The sequence below is a fragment of the Protopterus annectens genome, chromosome 2.part0, assembly GCF_019279795.1.
Source record: "Protopterus annectens isolate FY-2018-M chromosome 2.part0, PAN1.0, whole genome shotgun sequence".
Classification (NCBI taxonomy): Eukaryota; Metazoa; Chordata; order Ceratodontiformes; family Protopteridae; genus Protopterus; species Protopterus annectens.
In genome coordinates, this window is record NC_056728.1 from 1,974,679,245 (window position 1) to 1,974,702,628 (window position 23,384).

The 23,384-nt window shown below is 43.0% G+C and overlaps 1 protein-coding gene across 1 annotated transcript in view; it reads right to left on the bottom strand.

The window, feature by feature from the left end:
- The window catches only part of LOC122792907 (disintegrin and metalloproteinase domain-containing protein 9-like), a 1,461,818-nt gene that overhangs the window by 804,410 nt on the left and 634,024 nt on the right, over positions 1 to 23,384 (bottom strand). Inside the window, exon 3 of the mRNA XM_044060464.1 lies at positions 6,944 to 7,008. Within this exon, the coding sequence (XP_043916399.1) occupies positions 6,944 to 7,008 (65 nt within the window). The remainder of the gene's footprint in view (positions 1 to 6,943; positions 7,009 to 23,384) is intronic.

Genomic DNA, 23,384 nt, shown 5'->3' on the forward strand with positions numbered 1-23,384 from the left:
TTGTCTGCACCCAGGAATCCGATGTTATTGTGTGCCAGGCTAAATGGTGCAGAAAGAATCTTCCCCCCGATGGCCTCCAGAGGTAAGCAATCAGGCCGCTGCTCAGGAGTGCTGGTAAGATTGCCCAGAGAAAGAATCTTTGGTACCCTGGTTACATGGGCCCCCTCTGCCATGGGAGGGATGCCTTCCTGTAGAGTTCCCCCTCTGCCGTGGGAGGAATACTCACCACGTGTGTCCCAAAAAGGCCCTTGGGACTTTGTAAACTACATCTTTCCACTCCTCTGATTCCTGGAGTAAGGTCGTTGAAGAGTAGAAAAATGCATGCCCACAGCAGGAAGTATCTTTCGATCCTTCTCATCTGGCAAATGTGTCTTTGACTTTTGAGCCAACTAACGATGAAGCATCAATGGGGGCGTTGACAAAGGAAGACTTGAAGGGGTCCAAGAAGTCACATAAGCGCATCCAGAAGTGATGCCTAATGGCAACGCCTGTACCCACTGCTTTGGCCGTCCCATCGGCTGTATCAGCCACATGGATGAGTTAGAGATTGACTCTAAGATGGCAAGCTAGGAGGCAACCTTGTCACGTACCTCATCAGATACTGATCCTACTAAGGTCTCTGAAAGCTTGGTTATCAGATCCCTTTGGGTCACATAAAATGTACCAAAAAATTCAAGGACCATGTGGTAAAGGCCACTGAAGCAAAGACCCACTTCCCGAATCTGTCCATCATCTGGGACACTTGGTTTGATGGATGGACAGCTGGACTCTCCTCAGCAAGTTCCTTTTTTATGGCAGCTGCCACCACCATGGCATCTACTGCTAGACCTTTCAAACAGTGAGGCTGATCCCTGGGCGGAAAGAATTTTGTCTGGTCTCCGGGGAATTGGCTCTATAGTGTCAGGAGCCTTCCACGCATGCTGCACGATGAGTTTTACTAGTTCATCGGCAGGTGGGGTCACCCAGGAAGTAGACGGCAGGGCACGAAAAGCCTGAAAAAAACAGATTCCTTGAAGGATGGGTTTGTGGGCTTCCAATCATCCTTCTGTTTTAAAATTTCCAGGATGTCTCCAAAGGAGACATCTTCAGGGGGTGACTGAGGGGGACCCTTCCCCTTCATCAAAATTTGTATCCTCAGTGACCAATTCTTCCGGAGATTCCAGGTACTTCCTCTTGTACGATCTCTTATGGGGTGGCTCCTCAGGCGGAATATCTGAGGAGGACTCTGAAGAGAGGGTACCATGCTGCTCTTGTGCCCACTGCCACAAAGTAGCAGATTGTGACAGCTGTGGGTCAGAGGACATATAGATGTGACACTCTGATGGGGATGGTGCCAACTGTGAGCCTGCTGAGGCCAGGGCTCTCTCCATAATCTGGAAGGCAGGCCTGCATGAAGAGGGATGGGAGCCTTGAAACGAGAAAGACAACCTCGGAACCGGGGTCACACTCCACTCCGATGAGCTCATTTCCAGAGCAGGAGCTGCGAGAGGACTTGTAACTGCCAGAGCACCAGGAACCGTAGACAGCACCATAGAAAAACTCAGTGCTGATCTATGGATCCTGGAGCCGCCAGCCACGTCATGGTCCCCGTGGGTGGGTCGGTTCTGACAGAGCCATCAACCAGAATCGGTTTTGGAACCGTGACATCCACCACTGGCACCGAAGCAGTTGGCACCCAGAACAATGAAGTTGAGGGCTCCAAGACTTACAGAGAGGTTGAAGGAGGAAGATAAGTGGGAGTGCTTGGAGAGTAAATCTCAGATCTGAATGAGAGAGAGGTCCTAGATGAGGCAGGGAGACCTCTGGCTGCCAAGAGCTGATCCACTAATCTGACTACATCAAGCTCTGAAAGGCTCCTGGTGGAAAAGCTGGACATCTCTGAGGGTGATTCTGGCTTTTCAAGGAATGAGCTTAATTGCTGACCCAAAAAGGGATCTATAGATGGGGAGTACCTAGTCCTGGGTGTACTCTTGACCTTTGGCACTGTAGTCAGTTGACCAATAACTTGCTTTTCAGGGGAGGAAGTAACTGGTATGCTAGGCGAAACTATTGTTGGTGCCGAGAGGGTCACTGGTACCGATGATAAAGTCGGTGCCTTAGGAATTTTTTAAGTTTTAGCAGTCATCAGCACCGTGGGAGACATAACAGGCTTCAGTGCTGAAACGGTAGTAGTTGTTGTCAATTTTGGTATCTTGGGCCTCGGTTCCGAGGGATGTGTCGGCACCACCTGGCCCTTAGCAGATTATGATTCATGTAGTTTAGAAGATGCAGGAACTGAATGACTCCTTTTCTTGGGCTCTTTTTTGGGAGACTTAGATGTCAACATCTCAGACAAAGCCTAACCAAAAGGACATTTTAACAGCCCTTTGAGGATAAGTTTGTTACGCCTCTCTGCAAGGGTTCAAGCACTGAAACCCTTGCAGAGTTCACACGGCAGTTGTATTATGAAGTGTGGCACCCCCAAACAATAAATACAAGAAGGATTCCCATCTGAGTTGGGCATCTTCCTGCCACATTCCTCACATTGCTTGAACCCTGTGGTTTCCTTCTCTTTCTCAGCCATCTATCAAAATTACAAGAGTGCACACGCCTAGACAAAAAACTCACACATACACACTAACAGAACTAACGAACTAATGGAAAGTACAGACTAAAGTTTGTTTTTAAACTGCACCAACAATGGCAATTAGGAAAACATACCCTCACAAGGGGCAAAGTGGAAAGGAAGAAGAGAAAGGGAATACCAACAAAGGTATTTAAGAATTTACCGGAGGTAAGAGGGAAGGGAGGGGCCTGTACCAATGATGGTAAGTAACCTTTCACTGACAAGATAAGGAAGAAGGTAATATATATATCTGTCACACCAAAAAACACAGCAGTAATAACAAATATGAAGGAAAGGCAACAATTAAAGAACTAAAGAAGAGAAGACATATATATTATATATATATATATATATATATATATATATATATATATATATATATATATATATATATATACACACACACACACATATATATATATATATATATAATATATATATATATATATATATATACACACACACACACACACACACACACACACACACACACACACACACACACACACACACACACACACACACACACACACACATCAAATTTAACACATAGCTTAAAGCATGGCTCACGCTTCTGATTTTCTACACGGCAAACAAGATCTGCAGGAAAGGGAAGAGAGGCATTTGAGAGTTTCTGGCTGGCGTGAGCTTGATATAACAGCTGAGTCGGTTCCTAGAATCGGAACCAAAACCCAACAGTCAAGAATGAATGAAGATTGAAAACATTAGATTCATCTTTTCTTACATTCATATAGTCATTATGTCTTCTAAGAAGCAATGCTCAGCCTTTTGTTTTTTCTTTATAGGTGTCCCTGCTCAACTAGGAGAAGGAACCTCTGCCTCTTCAATGTCTCATCCCTAGAAACATCCAACAGCAGCACCCCCAGTATTTTTCCTACCCAATAAAGACAGTTCTCCTACACCCAGTTAGGATACTGGAAGAGTCAAAGAGGATCTGCACACCCCCCCCCCCAGTGTATGTTTCATGAAAGGACTACACCAGAGGAGGTTGGCAAGGTGAGTGGTCTGAGGAATGACTATTGGCCACTGCAGAGACATCCATCACCAAAGGAGGCGAAGACTGAGCCCGCAAATTCATCAAGGGCTCTTGGGTAATTTTTTTCTTTCTAAGAACTACAGAAGTTGTACAAGCAACAATGGAGTAAATATTCATGTTGTGACCAAGGTGGATGCTTCTTATGCTGGAAGAATCAGTGGAAGGAGTCGGTTTGAAGCTAAGTTATCAAACAGTTTGTACAAGCAGTATAATTACACTTTCACACGTATACAGAGTCCCCAAAACACCGTAATGGATAAGCAGCACACAAGATTCCTATCAGAAACCCCTTTAAAGTAAAGTCAGTCTGACAGAAAAAAATGGCAGATAAGTTGTCAAAAATGGCAGGTAAGTTCTTACAACCTCAGCACAAGCACTACATAAATCAGAACTATCACTCCTTAACTAAAACACTTTTGTGCACAAAACTTTTTTTACTTTAAAAAATAAAATGTTTACATAAGCAGTACATTTTGTCACTACATAAGCCACTAAATTAGCTGAAGCTAAAAATAGTGGTCCCTGTGTGTGGAAGGGTTCCTTAAAGGAGACTTAACTGCCAGAAAGGAGTTAAGGGACAGCTGCTGCTTTTGTGAAACCTCTGAGCTGCTTCTTCACAATGCAGCAAGAAGTTATTGAAAATTTCCTATTCTGTCTACTGACTTTTTCTCCTCGGGGCTGACCAATAAAAGCTTGGGAGGGAGACAGAGCTTTTGGAAACTGGTTGTTTGCTGTTTCTTGGGCAAGACACAACCCATGCAGATTAAATGTTACTGAAGCTCTGGGAATAATGAACATCTGTTATTCAACATTTGCTTTTATTTCTTATCTATAAATGCCTATCCAATTTAAAAAAAAATGTTAAATAAAAAAACATGATTGTCATTTAAATCATATTTTAATTGCAGTTTTAAAAATGTAATGATTTAAATACATTATTAAAGAATTCAAAGACAATTCAATATTCATCCACACAAGAAAACTATTGTCAATAAAATGATTGTAAAATATGATATTCATCCAATAAAGTAGGTAACTCCACAGAAATATCCATTTCAGACCTATTGCTATCCTCTCCCCTCTCTCCAAAATCCTAATGTATACACAAACAAGTTGTGCACTATCTCTCACAAGAAAATCTTCTCACTCCTACACAGCATGACTTCCGTCCCATGCATAGTACAACCACTGCTCTGCTATCTTTTCTCAACACCATAGTCCTTGCCAAGTTGACCACACACTCATATCTTGTCTATTCCCAGACCTTTCAACAGCTTTTGACACTGTCTCAGACACTATCTTACTTAATAAACTTGCAGATCTAAACTTCTCTCCTAATGCAGTTACATGGTTCTCTAACTATCTCTCAGACTGCAGTCAGTATGATGGGCTCAGCACTATCTACCCCTCTCTCAGTAAGAACTGGAGTTCCCCAAGGATCCATTCTTGAACCTCTACTCTTTAACATCTTTAGCAACTCACTCCACTCCTCATGTCTCTATCTAACATTATCCAATATGCAGATTGACTCTACAGTCGTAACTATCACTAATTCCCCCCCAGAACTCCTAACAAATACTCCAACATCTTTCAACTCAGTAGAGACATGACTAACTAATAATCAGCTCATCCTCAACCCTAAGAAAACCAAATTACTACTCTTTCTGCCAAAATCTGCAAACCAAATTAAACCATCCTTTTCCATAAGGTCCCTAAACAACACTCCTATAGAAGTCGAAAATAGCAAAAAACTGCTGGGCATTACCATTGATGGCCAACTAAAACTCGATCTTCACATTAATAACTGCATTAAAAAACATCAAAAGCTAGGACTACTGTATAGGAACAACAAATACCTAACTAACGAAGTTAGGATTTCCCTTGTCCATGCCTACCTTCTACCATGCATAACCTATTGTTTTCAAATATTCACAAATCTGAACTCCTCCCTAGTTACCAAATTAGAATCAACCTACCATAAAATAGCTACATTTGCAGCTCGACAAACATATATATCTCATCACTGTCTCTCCCTAAAATACCTAAACTGGCTAGAATTACCTCACCTGTTCTTACTATTACAACTCCAAATCATACACTCCATCCTATAATCAGCCTAAATTCTGCCCAAGCCTATGTTCCCTAATCTCTCACTACTCCCCTACCAGACTCCTCCGAAGCTCTTCCCAAGACCTACTAAAAATCCATAAACCCAAATACAATACAGGGTGTAACTTATATAGCTACCATCCCTCTATTGCATGGAACAAACTCCCACTTGAAATAAGGACTCTGACTCACCCCAAACAATTTAAGCTAGCAGCCATGGATCATATTGGTAGACATTGGTCATGCCACTGTACTCACCCTCCCTGATTATTACCTTTATAATACTGCCAAACTAATTTTCTAAAACCTAGTATTAACTAACTTAGCATTAACTGATTTGGCCTATGCTTTCTATGTAACCTCCTAATGCTTCTTCTATACTCTGCTCCCTGAAATTCTTATATAACCTTTTAAGTCTCTGCTACTCAACATACAAAACCCTATATTTACATTCTGTCTTTTTAAACCAAAAACATACAACTCATTTCACTTTTTAACATTAACCTTTTGTATATAGTTACTGTTTTATCTCTCAGTAATATACATGTATATAGTTTTTTTGTATTTTAACTACCAAAACTTTCCTATTGTAATTTTTTATGGAAATGTATCTGTCTTGCTGTGTTTTATTTGCATTGTAAAACTTTGGAGCTTTTCTCCCAGGACCTCCGCTGAAAAAGGCCAATAGCTCAGTCGGACACACCCAGTCAACAAATGTAAAATATATACATAAAATAAATAAATAAATAAAACAGTTTAGAAAAACTGGTATTTTTCCCAAAAATATTTCTGACCAAGAAAATAAATATAGTTATTTCATAAAACAACACTCAGGATTTCAGTTAGCAATCTGAAATCTCGATCTTACAATACAAACACTGGCATTGGCACATTAATGATTGTGGGTAAATATATCATTAACCTGTGTGTCAAATACATGCCAGGCACCCCATTTTATTTTTGTAATTATATATTCATTATGTATGTAAGGAAGCATAATATGAAAGCCTGCATGGGACAGAATTATAGAAACTGAAAGAAACATCTTAAAAAGCTGTAGCAGTTTCTTGTGAACTGTTTCACTACTTCAAGATAGTGCAATTTAAAATGAGAAAAAGTATATAAAAGCATAACACAATCTTTAACATGCCGTAGTCATTAAGAATACATACACGTTTTTCTGCAGATGTACTAAGTGATCCTTTCCATCAATTGACAGGATATAAGATATCTGGTCCTAGAAAGATTGAAAAAGTAAAAAAGACTTTAGAAGAAAAGAGAAGTGACTGGTCAGTTACACCTCACATTACTGAAATGTGAAAGCAGAATATTAGAACAGAAATGAAATTAGTAATAAGCTAATTTTATTTTTTCCCTGCAAGGAAGTTGCAACTCACATGGTAATGATAAACTTTATGTGTTTCATCATCATGACTAAGTCACTCATTGTGCCATGACTGTAGCACATTACATGCAATTTCTGAAACTTCTAAAGCAATTAAAAAGTACACTGTAGAGAATTAGCATTTCAGGATCAAAGGAAAGTGGAACACAAATGAAAGTTATGTACTTACCATAATGTTAGATCCATGTTGTCTGATTTGGTTGATCTAAATGGATCATTCGCCCCCCCCCCCCATCAGAAACTGGGCAATCTTATATAACAACCCGCCAAGTTAGGTTAGAAAATCCCAACCCGTTGTGGAAAAATGGGTAAGATCTCACATCACCTTGCATAGACAGGAAATAAGGGGGTCTACTCAGCCATTTCAAAGCCATAGGTGACAGTCTGGAAGGGAGCAGGAGGAAGGGAGTTTGAACAAGATGAAAATCAAACAACATGGATTTATAAGTTATGTACTTACCATAACGTTCCATCTGAGTAGGTAAACTTCATTTGTCAGCAACCTATGGGTTATCGGATCCATATCGGATCTGAGCCGGCAGCTTCCAAGAGCTGTGGACATCAGACATATGCAACATGTATTCTGCTTTGTTTAAATATCTGGGGGAAATACTGGTGTATTTATGGACTGGTTTAGGTTTACTTTGGATGCCACTTTAGGAATAAGGTATACATACAAAAATTTAGTACAGTCTCCACAGCCTATATTCACAAGCTACTTTCAAAACTTAATCCTTGTGCTCCATCAGCTGACCAACTACCAGCTGAATATCTGCAGCTAGCAGCAGCAGTACTAGCATACCCAGTCTCCATCTTAATTAACAGAACTATGACCGAATCTACTATTCCTTCCCTCTGGAAAGTCTCCCATATCATTCCACTGCATAAAGGAGGAAACACTAACGAACTTTCTAACTTCCGTCCTTTAGCCTTACTATCACCACTAACTAAAATTATTGAACGTTGTATACACCATCAACTTTTGAATCATCTTCTACGTAATAACCTACTTGCAGACTCCCAACATGGTTTTAGATCTTTCCATAGCACTTCCACTGCTCTTCTCTCCTTTACAGATTCCATCAACAAAAATCGCAATAACAACCTATTCTCCTCTGCTTTATTTCTCGACCTCTCTAAAGCCGTTGATATGGTGAACCATCGCCTTCTGCTAGATACTTTGAAATCTCTTTCTCTTGACTCTTTGGCATTGCGGTGGTTTAACTCCTATTTGAAAGATAGAAGACAAGCAGTCCTTTGGGACAGCCATTTATCCTCTCAGTTCCCAGTCACCATCGGGGTCTCCCAAGGATCCATCTTAGGTCCCCGTCTCTTCTCCATTTTTATAAATAACCTGTCTACTTCCCTCCCAACATCCACATGCATTCAGTATGCAGATGATTCAACACTCATCTGTACTGCTGTACCTCTGGCTGAACTTCATTCTTCCACCCAAAAAGAAAACAGCAGAAAACTGGTTCCAACATATCTGTCGCCTTAATCCCAAACAAAAACAAACTACTACTTTTTTCTCCAACCCTTAAGTCTGCCCCTCTCTCCTTTTCTATTGTCTCTGACAATGGCACTATCATAACACCTGATTGTTCCACTAAACTACTAGGGCTTACAATAGATAATCAACTAAACTTTGATTCCCACATCAACCTAACCATCAAACCTGTTAATAAAAAGATAGGTGCCATCTACAGACTTAAACCCTTTCTTTCAGCAACTACCAAGGTGTCTAGCCCAGACTCATCTCATCTCTACATTATTGTATGCCTCTTCATCTTTTATCAACCTATCAAAATCTAACATTCAGAAACTAGCCACATCCTACCATAGCATTGCCAGGTTTGCCACAGGCTCCCCATTTCGTACCCATCACTGTGTTAATCTCAAAAAACTTGGCTGGCTTGAACTTCAAAATCTTATTCTTCTACATCAATTAGTTATCACCCATAAAATTCTCTATTACCCTACTAATATACCCATACTTAACAACCTTGTTGCTCTTTACAGGAATCTTACTTCCTTTCACTCAGCTAACAAACTGCTAGTAGCTACTCTCAAATCACACAATAAATCTGGTGACTCCTTGTTCACAAATGTTGTTGGCTCTTACTGGAATAAACTTCCCATTGAACTGACTACTTTAGTCTCATCACAACTTTTTAAGAAACAATTAAAGAACTATTTCAAATCTCACTGGCTTTGCCCTTGCTCAAATCCTGACTGGCCCCAGCATCCAACTTCCATTATAGTTCCCTCCTTTGCCTGTTGCTATACATCCATCTTTTCTACTTGTCTCTCTCATTATTACTACTCCTCCTCTGCAGCTCCCCTGGCATCCACATGGATATTACTATTCCTATGATGTCACTTTCTCATTTACACTAGATATATTACTGCAACCTGTTATCTCGCCTTCTATTTAAACTTTGTATTTTGATTCCTACTGTACAAGTCTGGGTCTTAAAACTATTTGCTCTGGCACAAAATGTTTATTATATCTGTTAATATTGTAAATATTGTATAGACTCTAGTGTCTGTTTATTTTTTTCATTACAATTCCTGCAACTGTAAAGAGTATGGGATTAGGGATCCTCGCTGTATTTTTTTTCTGTTAAATTGCTACTGTTCTGTTAAATTGCTGGAATAGTTCTGTAGTTACTTACATTTTAGTCTCTCAATGTGCTGTTTTATTTACTAGTATATAGTGGAGCTTTTCTCCTCGGGCCTCTGCTGAAAATGGACATGTATCCAGCCAGACTAGCCCGATCAACAAATGTAAAATAAAAAATAAATAAATAAATAAAATACACTGGTTCTAAGGAAGACTCCATCCATGTGAAAAACTAAATAGAGAGGTTTACATGAGAATTCTGCACCTCCAAAATTAATCTGCCTGATGTCACTGCAACTAGGAAAATTGTTTTCCAAGTAAGGAACTTTAGGTCTGTCATGGCTGCAGGTTCAAATGAAACTGAGTCGGAGCTTGCAACATAATGGTGATGTCCCATGGAGGGGCCGGGTCTCTGAGGGGAGGTCTTAGTAGGAAAGTACCTTTCACAAAAGCTTTAGAAATTTTCAGTGAAGCTACGGGATTGTCCTTCCGTCCAACATGAAAATTTGAAATAGCTGCCATCTGAACCTTGATAGTAGAAAAGCTGGAACCTTCATCAAAGAGCTCAGAAAAGAATTCTAGTATGGATGGAACAGGTACTGCAAAAAGGGCTGAGTCCTCTGAAAAGGGCTCAGACAGAGAATCTCTTCCATTTGCTCTAGTATATCTTTTTAGCAGCCAGTTTCTGAGAAGCCGAAAGAATATTGATTACTACACACACGGGGAAGCCTGACATCTCTGGCTATATTTAAAATTGGAGGAACCATGTGGTTAATTTCAAGGACTTCTGATCCAGAGCAGGTAGTCAGAATGAGTGACTCAGTAGGTTTGGATAGTGATCCAACATCCATGAGGGAAGTGCTAGTATAGGCTATAGGTAGGGGAACCATGTCTGTCAGGGGCAGTGAGGATCACCCTGCCTTGCATTGTCTTGCTTTCTGAATGAACTTATTCATTAGGGGTAATGTTGGAGGGCCGTGGTGGTGCAGCGGTTAGCATTGCCGCCTCACAGCAAGAGGTTTTCCCATTCCATTCTTGGCTGGAGCGCCTTCTGTGTGGAGTCTGCATGTCCTCCCTGTGGTCAAATGACATCTAAAGGCATGCAGGTAGGTGCATGCATGAATGGGTGTGCCTTCTTTGAAGGTTGGGCTTCAGGCTGGCAACTCGGCACCGTAAATGTTAGCTGCCAATCATTAGCGGACCGGAGTTCAGCTGTGGCGACCCCTAACTGGGATAAGCCGAAAGACATACATTAGGGGTAATGTTGGAAAGGCATATAGGAGACTCAGGGGCCAATTGTGGACCAGATCACTTCTCAGTGACTGATCCTGTCAAGGACTCAGGGCAAAATACCTGTTGCATTTGTTGTTAAGATAGGAGGCAAAGAGGTTATATCAAGGATGGCCCCAACAACTGCAGATCAAATGTGAAACTGTAGGATTGAAGGACCACTCAGGAAGCATCAGTATAGTTCTGCTCAATTTGTCTGCTAACATACTGGTTGACCCTGGGGTGTGCATTGCTACTAGAAAGAGTTTTGAAGACACTCTCCATTGCCAAACTCTCATGGCCACTTGATGCAAAGGATAAGAACGTGGTCCCCCCTGCTTGCTGATGCACCATACTGCTACCATGTTTTCGTTCTGCATGGAAATCACACTGTCTGGGAAGAGATCTTGGAATGCCTGCAATGCTAGAAGGACTGCCTTCAGCTCCAAGACACTGATATGAAAACTGGCATCTAGGGATACTACATACCTTGGACTATTCTCCCTTCGAAGTGCCAAGCCTCCACCACAGAAGAGAGTGTCCATGGTCACTACTGCTACTGGTGAATTTGAGTGGAAAGGATGCCCTCAGTTACTGATGGAAATGTTACCCACCAAGTAATGTGTTGTCTGAAAACTTGAGAGATTTGAATCCTTGCATGCAATGGATAGATGGACTGAGACTACTGTACTGCTAAAGTCCATTGCAGTACTCTCATATAGTATCTGGCTAGTGGAACCATCAGAATTGTGTATGCCAGTAGGTGTAAAAGGCGCATTACTTACGTTGCTGGCAGTGATGGATTACGCATTACCTGCATGGCTGTAAGGCAAAGTGACAAAACTCTGGACTGGGGGAGGCTGACTATCTGAATGTTGGTATCTAGGTAGCATCCTATATACTCCATAGTCTGGTCAGGTGACATTTTGGCAGATTTGGTTATCCCTAAGGCCAGTAACAACTGAAGCACCTGCTCTAGGTAGTAAAGCAGTAGATGCTTGGAGGTAGCAGTTAGCAGCCAATCATCAAGATACTGGAAGACCTGGATCCACAGCAGAAATAGGTGCACTGCTACCACTGCCATGATCATGGTGAAGACTCTGGGGGCTGTGAAGAGACAGAAAGGCAGTGCTCAGAACTGGTAGTGACTGGCTCCCAGCCAAAAGCAGAGAAATCTCCTGTATTGCTTTGTTAACTTGCTATGATAGTAGGCATTCTGGAAATCTATGGTGCACATCCAATCGTCCTTCCTCAGCAGAGGTAAAACGGACTGAATGGTGACCATCCAGAATTTTATCTGTTTTACAAACTGGTTTAGATGACCAAGATCCAGACTGGGTCTGAGGTCCCCCATCTTCTTTGGTACTAGAAAGAACCTCAAATACACTCTGGATTATAACTGGTCTTGGGGAACCAGTTGGATGACTCTTTTTTTTCTAGCAGCTTTGACATTTCTATGGCTGCTCAGTCCCACACTGATTGGGTAGAAAATCAGGGACTCTTTTCTTTTTCTGAGGTGGATGCAAAAAGGGAATAGTGTAACCTGTGCAAATTATGTTTTGCACCCAAGAATCTGAAGTTACTCTATGCCAAGCTTGAGGATGCAAAGATAGGCACCCCCTGACTGCCTCTGGAGCTCAGTAGTTGGGCAGTTGTTCAGGAGCACTGACAGGATTTCTTTGTAAAAGGACCATGAAAGCCCTGGTTATGCAGTCTGCATCTGCCTCTAGGGCATCATCCATTAGATTTACCTCCCTCCTGTCACAAGGAGGCCTATCACCTGGGGAGTCATGGTAAGAACTCTGTGATTTACAGAACCACACTTTCTTCCTTTTCTCTGATTCCTAGAGAAGGATCTTTGTGGGGTGAGAAGTGGACGCCCACAGCAGAGAGAGTCTTACCATCCTGTTGAATCCTGGTGAGTGTGCCTTTAACCTTAGGCCCAAAAAGAGTTGAGCCATCATGGGGGCATACACAAAAGACAAACTGAAGCCTTCCACAAAGTCACAAAGACGCATCCAGGCATGTTGGCACATAGTCACAAAACATTAAAAACTTCAAACGAAACAAAAACTGAGTAATAAAAAATAAAAAATAAATAAATAAAAAAATCCGAACTCAAATATGAGAACACCAATTTAATGGTACACTGATACAGACAAAACATCCCGATGACTAAGCGCTTTCACCACAGAGATGGCTACATCAGAGTACTAGTTTTAATTTTTTATGTTGGCACATAGTAATGCTAGTGCATGCCACTCTGGCTGTGCCATTAGTTGAACTGGAGAGTAATCACATGGCCACTTTTGAGGTGGATTGTAGGATATAAAACTGGGAATCAGCCTTTTTCTGGACATCTATAGGCAATACCCCAACAGGGAATTGATAATCTCTTTGGTCAAGTCCTTCTGCAATCTGGTTAGGTTAGCCATATAATTCAGCAGTCTAAGAGCAAAAGTTGTTGATGCATAGGCCTGCTTTCCAAATTTGTCCATCACCCTGGAATCTCTGTAAGGAGAGTGAACAGATGAACTCTGTTCTGATAGTTCTTTCCACATGGCTATTGCTACCATCATAGCATCTACCGGAGGACCCTTGTGTTTCTTGTCCCTAGGAGCAGATAAAATGTCATCCACTTTTTTGGGAATGGGTTCCACCACATCTAAGTACTTTCATGCCTGTTGAATGATAAGGTCGATAAGGGGATCAATGGGTGGTACCAACCAGGACAATGATGGGTCACAAATAAGAAGTTATGTACTCACTATAACATTCCATGATTGTTGTCCATCTCTCCTTCATTCTTTGCTGGTTGGGTTAGGAACCGAGAATCAGTTCTGACTCAGGCTTATACAAAAGCATGAGAGCTTCCACTGGCTCGTGGCTATACCCTATCCCATGATGCTTAGGGAAGATTACCCAGATCTTGTTTGCAGATACCATAAAAATTATACAGTAGTATATAACCATATCATAAAAGAGACCAAGAAGGGAGTCAGAAACATAGTAACCAATCTTAATAAGAACCACTCGATCCTCCAAGAGTGAAGGTGGGGGAAGGAGGGTGGGACGCAAGAATGAAGGCGAGATGGACAACAAACATGGAACGTTATGGTGAGTACATAACTTCTTAATGTTATGTTGTCCTATCTCACCTTCATTCTTTGCTGGTTGGGACAGTGTCCCTAGCACCTTCTTTCTTGGGTGGCTCAATGGAGGAAACTCTTCAGAACAGTAGACCTAAAGGAGGCCCTATTCCTGGAGGTCAAATCAACTTTGTAATGAGTGATAACAGTATGAGGCTTTACCCATGTTGCTGCTGCACAAATGGAATCCATCCAGTTTCCTCCCACATCGCAAAGACATGTAGTAGGTGGATTGGACACTCTAAATTGGCCCTAGGTGTGAGTGTGTGTGCCTTCTGTGGAAGGTTGGGTGTCGGGCTGGAAACTCGACACAGTAAAACTCCGCTGCCAAATATGAGAAGACAGATGATCCACTGTGGCGACCCTTAACCAGGAAAAGACAAAAGAGGAAGTAGGAGAAGGTAGCCTCGCTTGAAAGGCATATGAGGTAGACATAGCCCTTGTGGAATGGCCTTTCACTTTCCCTGGAAGTTCTCTGTTCTGAGATCTATATGCGTAAATTATACAGTCTGTAAGCCATTTGGAAAGTGTGACATTTGATATTGGGGCTCCTTTCCTTTTGTCTGAAAAGGATACAAACAACTGGCCTGATTTTCTGAGGTCCTTTGTTCTATGTAGGTAGAAACGTAACTGTCTATGCACGTCTAACTGATGTAATTTATACTCTGCCTTGTTGTCATAGTTTGGGACAAAGACAGGTAAATCAATGGATTGATTTAAATTGGCTTCTGAACACACTTTTGGTAAAAAACAGAGGGGTTAGTTTGTAAGGAAACTCTATCTTTGTGAAAGATCAAGTAAGGAGGACGCATTGACAAAGCTTGAAGTTCAGACACTCATCTAGCAGATGTAATAGCCACCAATAGTGCTGTCTTCCATGTTAAAAACTTCATGTCACAAGATGATGCGGGTTCAAAGGGAGGAAGAATCAACACAGACAGGGCAAAATTTAGGTCCCATGGTGCTGGAGGTTCCTTTACTGGAGGCCTCAGTAAAAAAGTACCCCTCAAGAAAGCCTTACAAAGTCTGTGGGACATGATTCTTAAAAAAATGTAGAGAGACCAGCATACAATGGCACCACAAAATACTTTAATAAAAGTATTCTTAAAAAAAAAAACGGTTTCGGCTGAATGAATACAAAGCCTTCATCACAAACCGGTTTGTTTTTTAAGAATACATTTATTAAAGTATTTCCTGGTGCCATTGTATGCTGGTCTCTCTATCTTTTTTGGAATGCCTTTCTTATTTTGAGTCCTTACAGCTGCCATACTGGCAGAGTCTTTTGTACTTCCTGTTACATGATGCTTAGACCCATTTTCCCAATATGACAGTTAGATTTAGCAGCTAATTGAATTGGAATAGTAGCTGCCACCTCGTCCTCATTAAAAAGCTTAACCAAAAAGTTTAACTTGGCTGATACAGGGGCAGTAAAGGAATCAATATGATTTTTGCAAGCCCAACAGGAAAATCTTTTCCACTTGCTAGAATATAACTTTCTGGTTGAAGACTTATGAGACGAAATCAATATATGTTTTATTGCAGGAAAAATATCAGGAAGCCTGGCTATTTGTGGAACTGGAGCAGCCAAGCTCTCACTTTGAGGGTTTGAACTGATGGATGGAGTGATCCTGATGGATGGGTCAGAAGATCTGGAACTGGGTCCAGAATCCACGGCTCTTCCAGAAGATGGGGCCATAGAAAAGGAAACCAAATCTGACGAGGACAGTATGAAGCAATGAGTATTATTCTGCTTTCCAATGTGCTGGCTTTCTGCAGGAGTTTTGATATCAAGAGAAAAGGGGGGAAGGCATAGAGGAGACCCAAGGGCCAATCATGTACAAGTGCATCCTTGGTGACTCCTCCAGAGGGGGAACAGGGCAAAGTAGCTGCTGCATTTGGCATTCATGGATGCGGCAAAGAGGTTGCATGAAGGCTGGTCCCACTTGTGGAAAATCTCTTCTGCAACCTCCTGTTTTAGGGACCACTCGTGAGGTATCAGAATAGCTCTGCTGACTTTGTCCACTATTATGTTGGACTTCTCCAGGATGTGCATTGGTATTAAAAAGTGTTGGGAAGAGACTGCCCATTGCCATACTCTCTGGGCCTTGCGACATAGGGAGTAGGATTTTGGTTCCCCCTTGTCTGTTGATATACCACACCACTGACATGTTTGTTTGAATTGCAATTTTTCCTAGTGGAAGGGAGTTCTGAAATGCTTGCAATGCCAACAGCACCACTCTCATCTCTAGCACGTTGATATGCAAGTGATACTTGTTTTCCTGTCAAACACCTTGGACAGTCTTCCCCAGATAATGACCCCCCACCCTACCTGGGGAGCATCCGTGGTCACTGTGGCTACAGGTTGGGGAAGGACATAGAAAAGGAAACCAAATCTGACGAGGACTTGGGACCTAAGGTTACTTGAGTGGAGTGAAGCCACCAGTGCAGGTCCTTCCTGCAGGATTCCGTTATGATAATTTTGTGAGAGATGGGTAGCTCCTGCATGGACCACTAAGTGAATAATAGCCACTGAAGGATCCTCATGTGTAAGTGAGCTAAAGGTATCAGGATTATTGCTGCCACCATGGGGCCCAAAACTTTCAAAACAACCCTCGCCTGTACTTTCTTCTTGGTTAAGAGGTTCCTGACTTGAAGACATAAGGTTTGAATCCTCTCAGGGGCAAGTTTGGCCAACATTTCTCTTGTATCTAAGTCTGCTCCTATAAATACGATATACTGTGATGGCAACAAGACAGATTTCTCGAGGTTTATCATGATGCCTAGCTGGGAGCAAAGGTGAATGGTGATGTCTCTCACTCTTGTTAGTAGATGCTTGGTGGTGGCAGTTAGGAGCCAGTTGTCTAAATATGGAAACACCCGGAATCCTAGACGTCTTAAGTGAGCCATAACTACTGGCATGCATTTGGTTAACACTCTGGGGGCTGTAGTGAGACCAAAGGGCAGAGCTCAAAACTGATACTGGCTGGCTCCCAGTTGAAAGCGCAAATGTATCCTGGATCGCCTGTCCATTTTTATGTGGTAGTACGCATCCTGGAGGTCTATCGAGCACATCCAATTGCCTTTCCCCAGAAAGGGGGGTATAGACTGTGGTGTCACCATCCAGAACTTCGACTTCTCTTCAAACTTATTTAGTCTGCTGAGGTCCAAAATGGGTCTCCAGTCCCCTGTCTTCTTTGGAACTAAAAAGAACCTTGAGTAAGTTCCAGACCCAGTTTGGTCTGCGGGGTCATTTTGGATGACTATTTTTTCTAGCAACATTTGTATTTCTAGAGTTGCATGATCCCTTTGACTGGGTGGAAGATTTGGGACTGATTTTCTTTCTAAAGAGGGAGAAGGAAATAGTATGCAATAACCTCTGGATATGATCATTCATACCCATTTGCCTTTTGTGATCTCTAGCCAGGCATTTGGATACAATGACATGTGACCCCCGACTGCCTCCAGAGATGGACAGGTGGGCCTCCTCTCAGGATCGCTGATAGGGTTTACCCAGGAAGGTATCCCTGTCACCCTGGTTTTGCAGACCCCCTGCTATGTGGTCGGCATCTTCCATTGCTATTTCTCCCTCTGCCCCTGGGGGAAGAATCACCATGTGCATCTGGGGAAAGCTCTCTGGGACTTGCGAAACCACATCCCCCTCCCCCTTCTGACCTTTGGGATAAGGTCTGGTAGGGAGGGAGAAATGGACTCCCATGGCAGAGAGAGTCCTTCTCTCCTGTTCGCACCTGGTCAGAGTGTCTTTAACTTTTGGCCCGAACAAGGACGAGCCATTGAAAGGGGCATTAATAAAGGAAGATTTGAAGGGCTCCACGAAATCGCATAAGCACATCCAGGAATGCCTCCTTAAGGAAATTCCTGTACCCGCTGCCCTGCTCGTTCCATCAGCTGCATAGGAAATAAGCTGCATGGAGGAGTTTACGACGGAATTTAAGGTGGAGAGTTGGGAGGTAACCTTGTCCGAGAACCCCAGAGCTACAGAACCTTGGAGGGTATCTCCTAGCTCCTTCAAGAGATCCCTCTGAAGCCTGGTGAAGTGGGTTAGATAGTTCAGTGACCGAAGGGCAAAGGATGCTGAAGAAAACATACGCTTTCCATATCTGTCCATCATTCGAGACTCTTTATTCAGTGGATGGACAGATGAGGATGTCTCAGATAACTCCTTTTTAGTGGCTGCCGCCACCACCATAGCATCTACCAGGACACCTTTACTCAAAAAATCTTTGTCTGCGGGGGGCAGTGATGAACATATTTGGCCTCCTAGGAACAGGCTCTACTGAATCCAGAGAGGTCCATGCCTTTGGACTGACCACACCCATGAGCTGGTCGAAAGATGTAGTCACCCAAGAGGTGGAGGAGCGAGACCCAAATGCCTCCAGGTACACAGACTCATCCTCAAAAGGGTTAATGGGCTTCCAGCCACCTCTTTGTTTAAGGATCTCTACTATGTCTGCAAGGGAGACATCCTCAGAAGGTGACCGTGGGGACCCTTCTGACTCAACGGGGTCCATGTCTGAAGTGATGGACTCTGCAGGGGAGTCTGGATGTTTCCTCTTACATAACCTCTTCTGAGGGACCTCCTCAGAGGGGTACCCAGTGGGGCATCTTGGGACTTCGGGTCTCTACGCCTGGGAGGGAGGGATGGCAAAGAGACAGACACTGGCGCTCTGGGGGGAAGAGTGCTAGGATCTGAGAATAGAGCTGTCTGAGGTGACAGCACTCTCTTCATGACCTCAAAAGCACCACGGCCCCACTCCAAGGAAGCGCCCAGCTTCAAGGAACCAGAAGAATTCCCCCTGAGCCAAGGTGGTGGGCTCCGAGGCCGATGTAGGTGCCGAGCTCACCAGCGTCAAAGCCCCGAGAGATAGATTCAGGTCAGACAACTGTACAATGAGACTCTCGCCCCGGACTCAACAGGGGAGCATTTGCTCTTAGACCCCTCGAAATCTGATGTAACCGAGGACGTCAGAGCAGTAGTCAGAGCCTAAGAACCCGGAGCAGGTCTCGACACCGACAGTTCCACTGCAATCAGATCCAAGCACTCCGGCTCTGAAGCCACAGAATGGGTCGAGGGAGGAATCAAAGAAGGGAAAGTGATGTTGGTCGGTCCCAAATCCTTTGGGGTCAGGGTTGACAGAATCTTGGCCAGCGCCGGCGTCCATAAATGCCTCTTGACCACCTGATCTACATCTTCGCCTGAAAGGCTCCTGGAGGACCGAGAGGCCAGGGTCAAGAACCTCACTGATTGAAGGATTGAAGAATGCAATACAGAAGAGATCAGTTCCAAAACTGGGGACCGGCTTCAAAGATGAAACTCTGTTGGCTCCGAAATCACTAGGAAAGCGAAAAAGGTAGCTTTCTCGGGCCCGAAAGCCTTTGGGTCTGTAGAGGACTCTTTTGCATGTTTCTTCGTAGGTTTCGATGATAGAGCCGTGGAAGATGATCTTTTTGAAGATTTCTCCGATCTTGAAGATGGAGATTGAAGGGATGATTTAGAGGGACCCTGATTCCCTTCTAGAGCCTCAGCAAAAGATACTTTCAACAAGCCCCTGACTATCAGCTTATTCTTTCCCTCCTTTAAAACTCTAGAGCTGAATGCATGGCAGAATGAACATGACTCTTGTAGGTGAACAGCACCTAAACAATGCACACAACTGGTGTGTCCATCTGTCAAAGACATCTTCTGACTGCATTTGTCACATTTTTTAAAGCCCAAAGGCTTTGTTTCTTTAGTATCCTTAGACATAACCCAACAAGAAGTCAACAAACTAAGACAACTCTACTAGAAAAAGCAGAAGAAAAAGCCACAACAATTTTTTTTTTTTTACAATATAAAGTTAACACACCAAAGCAGAAACTCAAGTATAGGTAATAGTAACAAGAGGAGACGTCTGTACTTCAAATGACAAACTCTTCACAGTAAAAGGAAAGGGGAAAGAAGGGAAAGCCCTCTAAGTTAAATGGCCAAAGGGAGCCCTCTAACTCAAAAGGACTACCCAATGATAAAGGGATAAGAAAGAAAAAGTTAGTTTTAACAGTAAAAGACCCGAAAAACTCTCTGATTTAAGTGAGTTTGGGACCGGGATAGGGAGAAAATGCAAACGGACCTAGCGGTAGATGACGGCCAACAACAAACAGTACAATCGCAACAATGGCAAGAAAAAATCTAACAAACAACTCTAATAATAACGTCTACAATATACACACTAAATATTTGTTTGAAAAATACAAGAAAAAGAAGAAATTGTTTCCACTTAGCCTGAAGCCTAGAGGAAGAATCCGATCTTGTTTAGCGGCAAACGAGATTTGGGTAATCTTCCCTGAGCATCATGGGATAAGGTATAGCCATGAGCCAGTGGAAGCTCTCGGGCTTTTGTACAAGGCAGAGTCGGAACCGATTCTCGGTTCCGAACCCAACCAGCAAAGAATGAAGGCGAGATAGGACAACATAACATCAAAAGTTTCCAAGAACATTGGCTCATCAGGCAAAGAGTCTTGGGGAAACCAACCCCTCTCTTCTTCATCAGTTCTAGTATTCCAACCCCAAAGCTGGAATCAGATGCAAGCTATACAGACCAGAAGCCCTGAGAGAGAGAGAGAGAGAGAGAGAGAGAGAGAGAGAGAGACAAGTGCAGGCATCTCAGTGCTGACTCACCACCCAATGCTTCTACTCCAAGTCTCTTCTCAGTCTGATGGCATTGGTGTCAAAAGAGATCGCAAAGCAGTGTTGAAGTTATTAACAACTCTGGTGCCGAAAAAAGTACTTCAGTCCAGTTGAATCCAGTAACACTAGACCTGAAGTGCAGACTGGCATAGACTCAATGAGTGGGGGCTATGATGGCCAGTACTCAGCACTTTTCCAAGGGACAGTACAGGGATAAATCCAAGATGGATTTGCATCCTCAAAAACTTCCTTATCATCCCATTGACATCTTGCTCCTTAAGGCTTTGAGATGAGTGAGTAGATGAGGCCAATTATGGCAGTCAGGAGTATCTCCTCTCTTGAAGAATAGAGGAGTGTAGTTGGGGACTCAACAATTCCAGAGAGTACCTAGGTCTTGAGATGGAAATCAGAGTTGAGGAGTCTTCGGATCCGATCTGCGAACACATTTTGGGTCAGACCCAAGTGAAGATATTGACTCCAGATAGCGCTTTATAGTCAATTTTGCTGGAGATTTGCTCTTTGAAGATGTAACCCCTGTCTGTGTGGGAAGCAGCACCTTTAGAGCTAACTTGTCCCTTCCAGTCTGAAGAAACCTTGTGCTGAAGGAAGAGCAAGACTGGCAGTCCACATCTGAATGGGCAGCACTCAAGCAATAAACACACACAGAGTGCAAATCCAGGGTGGGAGCTTATGTCTGCACTCCAAACATTTTATAAACCAAGACAATTCAGACATCTTAAAGTCCAAAGAGAAAAAGAAAATGAAACATACAAGTCCTAAAAAGAAATGTTAAGTTATGTATTTACCACAGCTTGGCATCTGTGTTGTCCATTCTCGTTCTGATTCACATATGGGTTATGGATTTGATCCTCGGATCCGACTTCGCCACCTTCTACAGACTTCAGGTCCCTGGCTCAAGCTCCTCCCTCTACCCACAATCCTCTGTACTAAACACAGCTTCCAAAGGTTGAATTTGCTGCCTATAAGAAATAAGGAAAGAATGAAAAAGGAGAAAAACAAGAGGCTCAACCAAGAATAAGAAGTTATGTACCTACCATAACATTCCATGTTAGTTGTCTTCTTCTCACCTTCTTTCTTGCTGGATGGGGTTCGGATCCTCGGCTCCGACTCGGCAATCTACTAAAGCTTGAGAGCTATTTACTGGCTCGAGGCCCTCCCTATATCCCACAGTGCTAGGCGTCAGATCCCCAGATCTTGTTTGGCAGAGCTAACACCAAGGAAAGATTCAAGGACACCTGTCCAACCACAAGGAAAACTATAGTACAAGGACAGAAGGAGGACACAATGTACATCAGAGTTGTCCAGAGGAAGAAGGCCTCAGAAGGGAACTCTTCTCGGTCTGTCCAGGCTAGGGGGAAGGAGGGTGGGATGCAAGAAAGAAAGTGAGAAGAAGACAACTAACATGGAACTTTATGGTAGGTACATAACTTCTTAATGTTAAGTTGTCTGTCTCGCCTTCATTCTTGCTGGATGGGACAGCGTCCCTAGCACCTTAGTCCTGGGTGGCTCATCGGAACAGACTCTTGAGCACAGGGGAACCAAACTCAGCTCTATTCCTAGAGGCCACATCCAACTTATAATGAGAAATGAAAGTATGAGGAGTGGCCCAAGTGGCTGCGGCACAAATAGATTCCATTGGTAGTCTTGCTTGAAAAGCTACCGAGGTAGCTAAAGCTCTGGTGGAATACCCTTTAGGTTTAGCAGGGAGTTCTTTATGTCTGAGCTGATAAATCAAGATAATAATAGAGGACAACTACCTGGATAAGGTTACTTTGGAAACTGGCAGTCCTTGCTTGCCCTCAGCATAGGATAAGAAGAGTCGGTCTGATTTTCTTATTTGTTTAGTCCTGTCCAAGTAGAAACGTAATTGCCTATGAACATCCAAGCAGTGTAACTTTTGTTCAGCTCTGTTCGAATAGTTAGGAAAAGAGACAGGCAGATCAATAGTCTGATTCAGATTTGTTTCAGAAAGTATCTTGGGTAGAAAGGAAGGATTAGGCCTGAGTGAAACTCTGCCCTTATGAAACACAAGATAAGGAGGACGAATACAGAGGGCTTGAAGTTCTGAAACTCTCCTAGCTGATGTGATGGCTACCAAAAAGAGAGTTTTCCAGGAGAGCAATTTTAAGGAACAAGAAGCCAAGGGTTCAAAGGGGGGAGAATCAAGGAAGCCAATATCAAGTTCAAGTCCCACGGAGGTGGGGGATCTCTGACCGGGGCCTAAACAACAAGGTTCCTTTGAGAAAGGCCTTGCAAAGTTTGTGGGGCATGATGCTGGTTTCTGACAGGCCAGCATGGAAATTTGCAATAGCAGCTAATTGGACCATAATGGTGGCAGAGAAGGAACCAGCTTAAAATAGCTCTGCTAAAAAAATCTAAAGCATGATGGACAGGGGCTGTAAAGGGGGTCAATATTCCAAGCGTCTGCCCAGAAAGAGAAATGTTTCCACTTACTAGCGTA